General features: G+C 47.9%; 1 protein-coding gene across 2 annotated transcripts in view; it reads right to left on the reverse strand.

Annotated features, from left to right (window-relative positions):
- smo (smoothened, frizzled class receptor) overlaps positions 1–13952 on the reverse strand; it is a 96834-nt gene that overhangs the window by 52783 nt on the left and 30099 nt on the right. For both annotated transcript variants that reach the window (XM_084602413.1, XM_084602414.1), the window contains exon 4: positions 10593–10765. In XM_084602413.1, the coding sequence (XP_084458539.1) occupies positions 10593–10765 (173 nt within the window). The remainder of the gene's footprint in view (positions 1–10592; positions 10766–13952) is intronic.

Genomic DNA, 13952 nt, shown 5'->3' on the forward strand with positions numbered 1-13952 from the left:
TTCTTGTCATTTCACAATTAATGTAAAAACGCAGCTAGATGACATACAGTAAACCCTCGTTAACACGAACTCGCATATCTCGAAAAATCGTTAAAGTCGAAAATTTTCCACACCATGCTTTCACCTCCCATAGGTGCTACGTATTGGCTCCCGTTTATCTCGAAGCATTTTTCGGACATAATGTGGATATCTCAAAATTTTGACCGGGAGGACCAAAGGCAAAGGTCAATACCGAAAGGTGATAGGGGCTCCGAGCAAGCGCTTTTACTTATACTAAGGGCCAAATGCAGTCACGTTCGAAGAGTGAATACGAAATTCCGCCTCGGGAGCAGTCACGTGAGCGCCGATCGCGCCGTGGGGCTGATGGGTCATGCCGGCAAGAGCGATTTATGATTGCGTAGTTCTGTTTCGTCGCACTATATGCACGAGGCGTCGACTGATTTTTGTTGTGTATGTGGTGTCCACAACGCTTGCTTCGCAACGAAGTTGAATGCCGCGGCGGCGACCAACGGCTTATGCGACGCGTTTAGCAGCTCGAGGACGCTTTTGTCGGGCCGAATGCCAATGCGAAGCGGACAAGCATTACCCAGTTCTTCCTTCAAAAATTATGATGTTGAGTTTTTCCAGAGAATCCTTTTCTGTTTATTACAAAAGCTCCCTTTGTGCAGTGGAGCGTCGACGGACGCGACGGGCCGAGGGCTGCCAGAGCATTTTCGCTCGTCGCTGTCACACTCGGGTTCTGGGTTAGTAGAAAATTTTGTGTATCACCCTGGCTAGACAGCCAATCGCATAAGGCTTTTGGCTACTCAATTTCTGTCCTCGCTTTTCTTTTTTTCTTTTTTTGCACGAGCAAAGTTGGTTTTCCTAGTCCGGTTTGAGCAAAGAACTTGCAGACGCTCACTTTGTCTGATCCGCGCGCATATGAGTGCATCGAGACAATTCAGTAAAAGCTTGGTAGGGTAGTAAAGGAAAATATAAAGGCTAATGGCTAGATAGTGTTAATTTTCAAAAGAAGCAAAAGTAAGTCGCTGCTTGCATCGCAGTGTAGTAGCGCATCGCTTAGCTGTGACCTTTTTTTTATTTTTTTATTTTACACGTGATGCGTTACAAAAAAATTCATCACTGTTTTACCGTTCGTCACGCTGTTTAGTGTTAGAAAAGGGATACAGCGTACAGTCGAACCCGGATATATCGAACTCACGGAATATCCCTTTGAAAATCCCATGTAAAAGTATAGAAAAGCAGCATCATATATCGAACTCAATTTCACCGGTCGTTCGATATATCGAACTCCGCACCACGCGCTGGAAAGTGTGCCATCCTCAAAGACAATCGCATCACCCTCGATATATCATTGCATCACCCTCGAGTTCGATATATCTGGGTTTGACTGTAAATGTACTCCCCCTGACCGAAAGAGGCGGCGGTAACAAAGCAACGCTGAAAACGTGCCTCTGTCGCAGAGTTCCACCGCTCTGTGCGGTGTGCACCAACGGCAACGACAAGTATTGGTGGCGGCGGCGCGCGACTGATCGCCAGGAATTGTCACCAGAAATTTTTGGCATTTTGCTTAAGGGGGGACACGGATCTTTCGGACCAAAAAATCACGAAAAAATCAATTTTTAGAAAATGTGATTTGCGAAATCAGTAGCTCTTTATCTACCTATCTGCTAAGCTTTCCATCTCTAGGGTCAGTATTTTAGTCACAATGACAATTTATATAATCGATGTCGCCCAAATTTGGGCTGAAAACGACCCCAGAAACAACCATTTTCCACGAGGCGTAGCTCCCATTTTGTGCGCGGCACCGTAGCCATCTTGGTCTCATTCGAAAGAGCCGTCTTTCGTCTTCAAATTGCCGCCTCTGCTGTTTACATTCGCCCATTGGTCGCGTAAAAAATAGCGAAAAAGAAAACGTGGCATTTGCAATCCCATTGGCTTTCGAGGTGCACGTGAAGATAAGGCGTCACCGCATTGGTGGAGCTGGCTGACGGCGTCTGCTCGGCGCACCCGAGCAGCGAGGAGACGGCGGAGACGTGACGCCGGCCGCGCTTGGTTCCGAACCGCGAGGTGCGTTCACGGCAAGAATTTGTGAAAAAAAAAAAAAAAGAAAAAAAAAAAATAGTTTAATAATCACCTCAAGTGATGCCCTGTCCCGGCTGTGCGCGCTCAGGCCGACGAAAGTCGTGCGCCGGGCGATCGTGTGTACAAGCCTGAAGTAGGCCTAGCGTGTTCCCCGCATGGGAGACTGCTATTGCCAGAGGTCGCACCCGCCGTGACAGTGATATCGCAGGCCACAGATGAGCAGAAAGATAAGTTCAAAACTGAAGAAGCTTGAACTCGTGCCAACTCCAGCAATGAAGCGGTAGACGGATTGTTTTCGTGACGATGTCAGCAGCGCGGCGAGCAGTCCGCTTGGCGAGGCGTTATCACGATCGTCAGATCTAAACAGTTTGCAGAGACTGACGAAGCGTAAAATATACGGCGGCGATATTGGCATTTAAAAAAGTGAACGGGGATAAAAAATCGGCGTCAAACTTATTCTCCAATGCGCAAACTGTGGGACACGTCTTCGTAGAGCTTGCCGCGTTTGCGCAAATCGGACCTCGTTCATAGTCCTTAGTGAATGCACTTGCTTCCAGTGCAATGCAGAGCACTGGGAAGCAGCAAACAGCTCCAAATTACATTTCTTTTCCGCAATAAACGTTCCTCACCGCGGCCTTGATGCGAGGACGTAGCAAAACCACGTACGTAAGTAAAAAAAAAAAAAAAAAAACGCTGCCTGCATGTGACTCGCGCAGCCGAAGAAGTGACAAATGAATGTGCTGCAACTGCAAATCAAAATGAAAGAGGCGACACTTGGACGCTGGAAAGCAAAGAGACTACATTCCTGGAGGTTTCTAGCCATTTAAATTGTAAATGTGTGCACTGCACCAGTGAATGTCTGTTAAATAATCCCATTTCTTTTTTGCTCTTTTCTCAAAACATGCATTGTCGACCACTTGCAGTTTTGCGGCCTTAATATCTCGGCACCTATTGCAGATAGAGTAATAATTTCTTTTTCAGCATGAAGCCAAATATGTGGAGCATAAAATGTTGCAAGTAGAATTTTTAATTTCGTGTTCAAAATTTTTAAAATGGCTTGTTTTTGTGACCATTATATGCTATATTTTGACCTTTGAGCTTTGTTATGCAATAAAACAAGAAATAATTGCTTAATAAGAAAACTGCTTGCAACATTGTGTTCATCATTCTTTTTAGTGTCCAGCAATGTGTTCATTTGAAGTTTTTCTTCAGTGGTCATTTTGTATTTGTTTTTGTAAGAATTAGACTAATTGGTGTAATTATCTCATGAAATAATTGGATCACAAAAGAAATAATTGCAGCTTTGGAATCTGCACAAAAAACTACACAAACCCACGAAGTTGCATCAATTTTGATTGGCAAATAAGGAAAATAGTTTTAAGACCAGTGTCCCCCCTTAACTCGAAACTCCGCTTATCTCGAAATTCTTCCTGGATTTTACAACTTCGAGTTAACGAGGGTTTACCGTACCTTGTTCGATTCCCCTGTAGCCTTTCCGTTAGAGTGGCGTTATGTAATTTGTTCGATTCAGTTCGAGTAGCATCGCCGCGTAAAAGTCGGTCTCCCAACATGCAGTCCTTGTCCTTACTGGCTAAAAAAAAAAAAAAAAAAAAAAAGAGAAAAAGAAAAAAAAAGAGCCTTGTATATAATTTGTCGCTTACCCCCCCAATCCACTCCCCCCCTCGTTTTGCCCCACTGGTGTACATTGTTTTGTATTAGTTTCCCACAGCAGACTGATGCTAATGCAGATCAAAAGCAAAATAAAAAATTAAGCAGAGACACTTAGGACCGCCAACGTCTGCAGCCGCCAAGCTATGCCCCACATTCAGCACGATGGCACAAGACACATCGCACGTACAGAGGGTTTGCAACACACACTGGAGAAAGCATCAAACATTCTGTCTGCCATGGGCCGAGCTGGCTTGTCAGCGCATGTGTAGTGTGTGCTGCTACAAATGAAGACCGGGACAGAGAGAGAAAGAATGGGTACATGCTTGCGCTTCGCTCTATCGCGTTGTTTCCCCCCTCTCGAACACAACGGCTGCATTGGCTGTGTCTGCTCTATAGTGGCCATTGCCAAACCAACTCCCCCTCGTTCCTTCACGCACATGGCTTGCAAACATCACGTTTGCAAGCGGCAAACGATCACCGCAGGGCGCAGTGCCGAATGGTTCTCTCATTTCTTCTGTGCGTGGCTTGAAAACGTCACGTGGCAAACAGCCAAGGGTAATGCGATCATCTTTGAGGAAGGCGCACCTTCCAGTGCGTGGTGCGGAGTCCAATATATCGAACGACGGGTGAAATTGAAGCTCGATATACGATGCAGATTTTCTATGCTTTTACGTGGGATTTTCAAGGGGATATTCCGCGAGTTTGATATAACCAAAATTGGAATGATCCGTGTTCGAATGTATTAGATATACAGTCGAACCCGGTTATATCGAACCCAGATATATCGAATTTTGGTTATATCGAACTCACGAAATATCCCCTTGAAAATCCCATGTAAAAGTATAGGAAAGCCGCGTCATATATCGAACTCAATTTCACCGGTCGTTCAATATATCGAACTCCGCACCACGCACTGGACAGTGTGCCTTCACGAAAGACGATCGCATCACCCTTGGCCGTTTGCCGCGTGACGTTTTCAAGCCACGCGCGGAAGGAATGAGAGGGGACAGTTCGGCGACAGCTGGTCTGGGCAGCGCCGCGCCCATTCCCCATAGGCGCGCGCATCTGCAGTTGTCGTTTCCCGCGCGCCAACACATGACGTTTGCAAGCCATGTGCGTGGGTGTGCCCATTTTTTTGTCGAGCTATCTCTCTCCTTCAGCACACGCAACGCATGCGCCTAGCCAGCTCAGCCCGTTTTCAGATAGATGTCAGACGCTTTCTCCAGCGTGTGTTGCGAACCCTCTACGTGCGGCGGCGGACGTGGCTATGGCGCCTGCCGATGTTAAGAAGCGACAGCGCTCTCTGTTTCTTTTTTCTTTTTCTGCGAGAGTAATCCTTTATCATTGTGACATGCGTGGCGTAGCTTAAAGGGACACTAAAGACAGCCAAAGATGGTATGAAAATCTAATAAACTACATTTGTTGACACTGTCGCCGCATATCCGGCAGCAAGAAATCGAATAATTGCTGAGATATTGCGATAAGAAGTTGAGGTTTTTTCTTGTTCCCGCCGGTCGAATGCAAACTGTGCCCTCCGACTACGTAGTCGGAGTTGAGTGACGCACACTATGACGTAAGCGGAGACTCCGTGATAGCTAGCGAGCCGGCGCGGCTCGCGGCGTCGCATCCCTCAAGGGCCAACATGGCAACGGCGTACTCGCAATGACGGCCTCAGCCGAAATAAATAAAACGATGAAGAGAGTAATTTACCGAGCGATGGGCCCATAAAGGAAGAAAAAAAAAACATAGAGCGCTTGTAATGCACAATACTTTACATGTTTCTCAAGCTTTTGCGCTCCTTTTTGCACCGTGTATAAACAAACCGAGCCCTCAGTCATCGCAACGCTTTCTGACATGTTTACATACAAATAGGATTTAGTTACCAGCAAAATAGTGTCCTTGCTGCTGCGCTTGCCAGTTTTGAAGCTTCGTCGCACATTTTTCCTTCAAGGTTTGTGCTACAGCTCCGTGTTCAGCGAAAATTACGTCCACGGTAGCAGAACATGACCGAAGTGCCGGCGCCACTACATTTGCCAGCGCTGTGAAATTCCACATGTTAAAATGGATCCAGTGCACAATATAGTGCGCATAGGCATCCAGAACATTAGTTGCAAGACGTGAGAGCAGGCAGCATGCGCCGATGACCAGGAAGTTGTAATTTTTAGACCGGCAGCAGAAACACTATTGTAAATGGGGCCATGACATAAAAACTAGAAATATTTCCGAGGTTCCTGTGGCGCGGCGTAGCCGAGCGGTTAGCGCCGAACGTTACGGAGCGAGCAGTAGCGAGTTCGAGTCTTACCGCTACTGGCGTTTTTTTTTTTTTTTTTTTTTTTACAAATCGATTGCTTTTTTTTTTTCACCTTTTCTAATGTATTTCTGGTGCTTCGTTATTTTTAGTTTTTACTTTTTACCCGACGCCCTTTTTTTTCGCCGGGCTATGAGCGCAATATATCGACGCTCTCATTGGTATGAGCGGCAAGTATGCCCCTTTTGTTTACGACGCCTGCAAATTGCACGTTGAAGGTCTTGTTGACGCAGTATATGTTGGTCAGATGTGCCATGATTTAGTGAACAATTGAGTGATAATGCGTTTTTCCTTCGGTATTTAGCATATGTACGCTTTTCGTGGCGTACGTAGCTGCAGTCAAGTGGTCAGGTCGCAGTCGAAGCGGCAACAGCGGTGATATGTTGGCGCAGAAGTGTGAACGAAGGAGCGTGTCGGCGGTAGCGGATTTCGCTCGCTCGTGCCTCCGAATGCTCAAATGGGAACCATCAAGGCGCATCTGCTGCTCCAAGCTCGTGATTCAGGCGCTGCAGGTTCAAACAAACTATCCGAGTGCGCACGAAATGCCTGAGCCGAAACATAACCAAAACTGAAGTGGGCGCCTGTGGCGCCTCCAAGTATATTTTTGTATTTGCCTTGCAACGTTTACATTGTCTTTTCGTCGTCGTTTACGTATGATAAAAGCGTGTTATCATGTTTGAGAAAAAAACGTACTACCGCATTCAAACATGCAACGTAATTCGCATTTGTCGGCCTCCGGGATCCCTAGCACGTCACGTGATTTGTAGTTGCGAGCCTCGGCCGTTTGGCTGTGGTGGCGATACCTGTATTTCTGTTATTCTTTGTTACTACCTTATAACAGCTCTGTTTTCAGTAAGAGTGGTCTTTTTGTAATCAGGAACTGGCATTCTATCGATGCAAACCCACTTCCTTTCTCTCTTTAGTGTCCCTTTAAGATATGGCGGCTGCGGACGTTAAGAAGCGGCAGGGTTTTTTTTTTTGCGGGGATGTTTATTTTATTTATTTCTTTTTATCGTTTATACCTGCATGTATGAATCAGCGAAAGTGCGCGGTCAGCTGCTGCGATCATGACGCCTGCCCCAAGCGTGGCGTGATAAATCGAACCAGGCTAGTGCAATCAAGCCATCACGGGCACTCTGCCAAGTTTGCTCCCCGCCACCGCAGGAGCTATCAAAAGATAAACGCGCCCTGATGTTATCGCTGCGCAGCATCTTGGCACGCTGCCAATGAGCTGTGGATGAGACAACCGAAACGAAGTGGCGCGCGCCATTGACATGCAAGCGAAAATGCTCGCGATTTCTGCCGCGGCGGCACAGAAACCTTGTTTTAAGCTAAGTCGAGCCCGCTTATAACGAACCTGAGCGTCACGCGGCGTCCGTTCGTTATATCCCGAAGTTCGTAGCAACTGGACCACAAACTAAACAAGAGAAAAAAAAATGTTGGCGGTCAAAACACGAAATTTATTTCTTAGCAAAAAAGTCTGTGATGCTCGTCTGTTTCTGCAGTGCAGATGCGATGAGGGCGGTCTCCAGTTTATTTAAAGCACTAGCGTGCTCTTCGCCGAGTCCCTTGGTATAGACAAGTTGTCTGAGGCCCTCTATAGCCCATTGCTACAGATGTGCTTACGGGTGCTGGCCGAGACGTTTCATCTTCATCTGATTCTTTCGCGTCGCTCTCGGCCCGCACTTAAGAAACGATGCCTTCGTCCGTGCACGGTTCCGCAATATCCGCGTCTTCATCCGCAGAAATAAAATCCTGCCAACCAATGCCAGGGCCTCCCATGTCGGAGTCGACGACGTGCTGATACAAATCGCCGCCGGAATCATCATCATCGGAGGCATCAGGCTTGACGTCCGGTACTGCGTCGACGAAGCCGGCCTTGCGGAAACAGTTTCGCACGCAAGCGGTCGTCACCTCCGACCAGGCTGCCTTCACCATCTCAAGGGCTGAATACAATGAAACTCGGAGCGGCAAGTTAGCGGCCGGACGGTCAACGGTGATGAGCAAGCGCTGCACAATGCGGCGCCTATACGATGCCTTAAAGGAGCGTATTATGCCCAAATCAAGAGGCTGCACTTTAGAAGTGGCATTGGGCGGCAGGAAAAGTACAGTCACTGCCGTCAGAGACATTTGCACGTGGTGCGCTGAGCAATTGTCGAGCAACAGCAGCATGCGCCTGCTTTGCTTCTGCATGTCGCGGTTAAACTCGCCCAGCCACTCTGCGAATAAATCCCGTGTCATCCAGGACTTAGTACTGTGCCTGTAGCGCACGGGTACATGGTTCCGAAAGCAACGTGGCTTCTTGGATTTTCCGATTACAAACGGCATGCGCCGGTCGCTGCCATTCATATTAGTGCACAGAAGAACTGTAACGCGCACTTTACTGTGTTTACCGCCAGCGCATGACTCCCCTTTCATGGAGTGCGTCTTGTCTGGAAGCATCTGATAAAATAATGCAGTTTCATCTGCGTTATACACATCCTGCTCCGCGTAGCTTGCAATAATGGCTCGATTTGTTGCAAGCCAATTGGCAACGTCCTGGTCACTTACCGAACGCGCCTCACCGACAATCGATTTAAAAACAATCCCATGCTGCACTTTGAACCGATGTAGCCAGCCATTGCCTGGGCAGAAGTCGGAAAAATCTAGCAGGAATGCGAAGTCTTTGGCTTTGCCCAGCATCATTGGTCCACTTATCGGAATGTTGCGAGCCCGTGCGTCGACGAACCACTTCAGCAGCGCATCCTCTACGTCCGCATAGGTGGCCTTCCGCAGGCGCTTTCTGTCCGCTGCATTGGCGTCGGAGCTGGCGATCTTTTCTTTAATCTTCAGAATTGTCGAGATGGTTGATTTCGACACGTTGTACTTCTTCACCAGCTCGCAATTTTTAGCACCTTGAGACAGTTCCGTCACAATTGCTCGCTTCGTTGCCATGTCCAGCGCTTTTCGTTTCGTGACCGCTGGAGGCAGGCAATTCCCGTCCGCCATCCCGAATTATACGACTCAGGCCCGACAGACGAAGCGCTCACACCACACACACGAAAATGACAACAAAGCGCCGCAACTGACGGAGCACGTAAGCACGTGCGACAATCACGCGAGGCAAACGAGGAAGTGCCTAAGGAATGGAACGGAACGGAAGGGAACGGACACACAGCGGGGCATGGTATGCAGCGGGGAGACCAATGAGAGGCATCCCTGAGCGTTAGTGCTGCCACCTGTTGGCTCCTACTGTAGTTGCTTTCAACAGCCCATGGCCTCCGAGATTACCTCCGCAAATCTCGGAGGCCACGAACCGTCACCGCCGTACTGAATGCAGCGGCGCGCGCGCGCCGCTGCGCATTCAGTCCGCCCGTGCAAACAGTACAACCGCTAGCGTATGGAGAGGCCTGCCTCCTGGCGCCCCGCGCCCCTGGCACGGCCGCTCAATGGAACAGCCAGGAAACGAAACGACGAAACTTCGAAGACTATGCCGGCGGCCGGCGCCGTGGAGACAGGCGAAGACGAAGGAATGGCGAGAGGAGAGGGGAGCGGAGTTGCGAGGAGGGGCGGCGCCGTTGCCTTGGAGGCCACACCACGCGCCGACACTCGTAGGCAACGCGCGTCGACGAGCAAAGGGTAGCTCGCTTGCGAGGAGGATTGCGAAAACAGACCAAAAGGGATGGGAGCCCATTGTAATCTCGTATCGGGGCGCCGGGTTTACGCCGTCCGTTCGCTGTAACCGATTGGCAGCGCTCATGGACGTTTGTTATACGTGCGATCTTGTGCCATTGAAGTAATGTATATTTTGGCCGTCGCTCCGGTCTCGTTCGTTATAAGCGAAAGTTCGTCTTAAGTGGGGCCGTTATAAGTGGGCTCGCCTGTACCTTGCATGTACCTTGCATGAGAGCGAGCTGGGCTTAACGCTTTTTTTTTTTTTTAAATTCTCGGGTGCAAAAGTGGAGGGTGGGTTCATTATGGGAGTGGGTTGATTACGCGACAAATACGGTATTGTTTTTCCGCATCGTAAGTGCAGTCACAAGCCGATTTCTGTATATCGAATTATCGATATATCGAACTATTTCGCGATCCCCTTCGAGTTCGATATATCCGGGTTCGACTGTATAAGCCACGCTTTAACCAGGCCACATGAATGTGCCTGCGTGGCTTTAGAAACGATCCTCATAGAGTAAATTTCCATCTAACACCCTCCCGTCTCAAAGGAGAAGCCAGAGCTGGCAGCGCCTGCCAAATCAGACATGTCGTGCGGTCTCATGGCTGCACATGAACCAGCAACCAATAGGTGCCTGGCCATATAACTCGCAAGCTGCAGCCTGACAAAGGCATGTTTGCGATTTTTTGCACACAATGCCGATGCTGGATTTTCTGGAGGATGCGCAGTTAACATCACGGCATTAATGACAGTGTTGTGCAAGGAACATTTTCCAACAAGTTCCCTGATAAGATGAAAAGCCACACGTAACTGCCAAATAGTATAAAGCTCAGTGGCATTTGCATATTAAACGAATGAGCAGCCCATACACAATACCTGGGCTCCCCGCTGCGCAGCGTCCCGTCCCGGCGGCAGGTGATGTCTTCACGGGCACCGGGCAAGAACTGGGCGAGCCAGCCGATGCACATGAACAGCAGGCACAGGTTCATGTAGAACACCATCACATTTGGGTACTGCCGTGACTCATGCCACCCAATCAGGAACGTCAGCTGCACAAACCAAGCAAGAGGCGAGAGGGGATCAACCAAAACGCACTGACATGGCTCATCACATCTGTAAGTCTGCCTTTCCCGAGTTTGTCCAAGAAGAGTACGCTGTAGTTAGCTTTACCACTCTGAGGAAAGGAATAGCAAAGCCTTATGAACTCTTTCCCTACCGCGCCCATTGAGCATCGTTAGCCCGCTAACGATGACTTCGCACGCAGATTTTGAAACCTTCCGCGTCGCTCACGGACACACTATAGTATCTAGTGTGTAGTCGGACAACTGAAGTTTCAATTTTGATGCTGTTTACATTTTTCCCACCAAGCGGCTATTTTTGAGTGTGCTCCGAACACACGGCAGCGTTTCAATCGCATGCGAGAATGGCAGCATCCGCATCAACAACACACGGCTCGAAATGTCACAAATCTGATGACTATGCACTATCTATGATCGATTTTATCGATGATCAAAGCAGAAGTCTCTGAAGATGCAGCCAATTGTTGTCAGAATTCAGTTCCGACCAAGCTGACGACAAAAATCAGCCAGGAACACTAGAGGCCGCACTCCAGCCCGCTAACGATCACTTCGCATGCAAACTTTGAACCTTTCCGTGTGGCTCACGGACACCCTACGCCACCTAGCGCGTAGTCGAGTAACTGAAGATTAAATTTATTGCTGTTTACATTTTTTGCCGCCAGATGGCTATTTTTGAACGTGCTCTGAACACGCGGCAGCGTCGGAGTCGAATGCAAAAATGGCGGCATCCGCATCGACAACGCATGCTTTTAAATGTCGCAAATCTTACAATTCTGCACTGCGTACAACAGATTTTATATATGCCCCAAGCAGCAGTGACTCTGAAGCAGAATTCAGTTCCGACCACAATGACGATGAAAACCAGCCCGGAACATTGGCGGCCACTCTTTATTGGCCTGTTTTGAATGCGTCTGGGACAGCCCTGGATGTTTAGTTTGTATTGTTGGTGTCATTTACTTTATTCCCAGGGTGCCAACATCATTTGGACATGACATCTTGCCTCCTGCAAAACAGAGAGTGGCTTTCTGCCTAAGAAGGGAACCAGGCATCCGTTTCGGCATGGCGCTCTGCAGCGGCCCTCGTTGATACTGCACTTTTATTTTTTCACAGGGAGTGGTCAATATAATGCTCTGCATTTTGTACACCTAAAAAAAAAAATTAAATTTTTGTAGTTTCAATTACAAGTGCATTTCTTCAAATTTTGTTCAATTTTTTTCTGAAATCTGATTTTTGGGAAATTATATTGTGTGTTACTTGGAACTTACAAAGGGTTGACAGCGAGAAAAAATGCAATCCTTTCGAGCTCAATATTCTGGCTAGTCGAGCAATGCTGTCGACCGGTAATGGCCAGACAGCAATGAATGATATCTTTTCAATGATCGGGTAGTTGCGGTGCGGGATGCATAACAAGACGTTTTAACGGCACCTGAAGAACACTCAGCAACCAGCTGCTACACGAGCAGCTACGGCCGCTGCGGCACAGGCCGCGCAAGAGTGACGAAGGTATACGATGACTTGTATTTTGGACACGGGGAACATTGCCGTGTGCTACGACGGCACAAGGATGACGCACGGGCACTCATCACGTAAAGGCGTCGGTGCCATGATGGAACTCTTCGCTGGTTATGTGCTTGATTATGTGGTGCTAATCAACTTTTGTCTGGGCTCTGAAACTGGCCCCAAGCCGAACACCGACAGCTACGAACTCTGGAAATTGTGCCACCAGTGCCAAAAAAAAAATACTAACTGCAAGGCTGGTCAAATGGATGTAGAGGCAGGCCAAATTCTATTCGAGACGTCTCTACAACGCCACAACATGCGCTACACAACCATGTTATGCGGTGGGGACACTCGCACATTCAATGCCCTTCAAGATGTGGAAATCTATGGCTACATTGAAAAAGAGGATTGCATAAACCTTGTGCACAAGCATATGGGAGCAGCTTTGCGTACCCTACACAAGGGTGCAGGAAAGCCAACTCTTGGTGGCAGAGGAACAGCTGATCTAGTTGATAAGATGGCAGTATATTATGGCCGAGCACCGAAATCAAATGTACGTAATGTGGATGCCATGCAGCGAGCTGTAACGGCGACATATTACCACATCACATCTACTGATGACTGCCTCAACCACACTTTGAGTGCTACTGGTGAGCAGTCTTGGTGCCACCACAACGCTGCAAAAGCAAAAGAGGAACCTGAACCCAAGCACGAGTACAGTCTGCCAAGCGATGCAGTTGAAGCCTCTTTATAGTCGCTTATCAGAGAAGAGCCTGCTGCAGAGGTGCATTCGGGGGAAGACACAGAACTCAAACGAAAGCTTCCACTCGATCCTCTGGACCCTGATCCACAAAGGGCGGTACTCGTCACTGTTTGCTGTGGAAGCAGCCACAGTAGAAGCTGAGCTGCGCTTCAATGCCGGCTGCAAACATACAGCAGCAGCAATTCTGCAAGAATGCAATGCAAACGTAACAGCAACTGGCTCCAGGAGAACTGACGAAAAGGACTTATGGCGTAACACACGTTCTGCAAAGAAGTGGGCTTTGCTAAAACAGCACAAAGAAGAAGAAAAAAAAAAGCAACACGGCAGCATGCACCCTGACTATGCTCCTGGTACATTTTCAAAGCATGAGAAGGTCTTTGGGGTTGTCTTTCCTGATTAAATATGTTGTGAGGCTTGAGCGCTTCTCACAATCCCCCAATTTTGGCGGTGTTGCATTTTTTAAAGATCAATATCACCGGTCCTGTTCTTGCTATTGCTATTATTTTTTTTTGGCTAGGAAGGGAGCTTTGCAAGTCTCATGAAACCAAGGTAAATGCAATGACCACAAGGGAAAATTTACTGAGAAGGTTATCTTGTCTTGCGCACCCAATGGACCTTTTCTTTCAAACATTTTCTATTGCATAACTTTGGCTCAAATTGGCATATGCCATTAATTTTTGCTTTGTTTTTGATCTTGTTGAAATAGCATCAATCTCTCAAAACTCCAATTTTGAAGAAGCAATATCTCTTAAGCTATTTGTGCTATAGCTCTCATTCTTGTTTCGTTAGAAAGAAAAACTGTGCAATAGAACTAAAATTTAGGTGCCAACTTGGGCTTTAGCCATAAAAGTTTGACTAAGAGCAACTTTGGTTCAAATTCTTCTAGTAACATTA

The sequence above is a fragment of the Amblyomma maculatum genome, chromosome 4, assembly GCF_055883805.1.
Source record: "Amblyomma maculatum isolate TAMU_Amacu chromosome 4, ASM5588380v1, whole genome shotgun sequence".
Taxonomy (NCBI): domain Eukaryota; kingdom Metazoa; phylum Arthropoda; class Arachnida; order Ixodida; family Ixodidae; genus Amblyomma; species Amblyomma maculatum.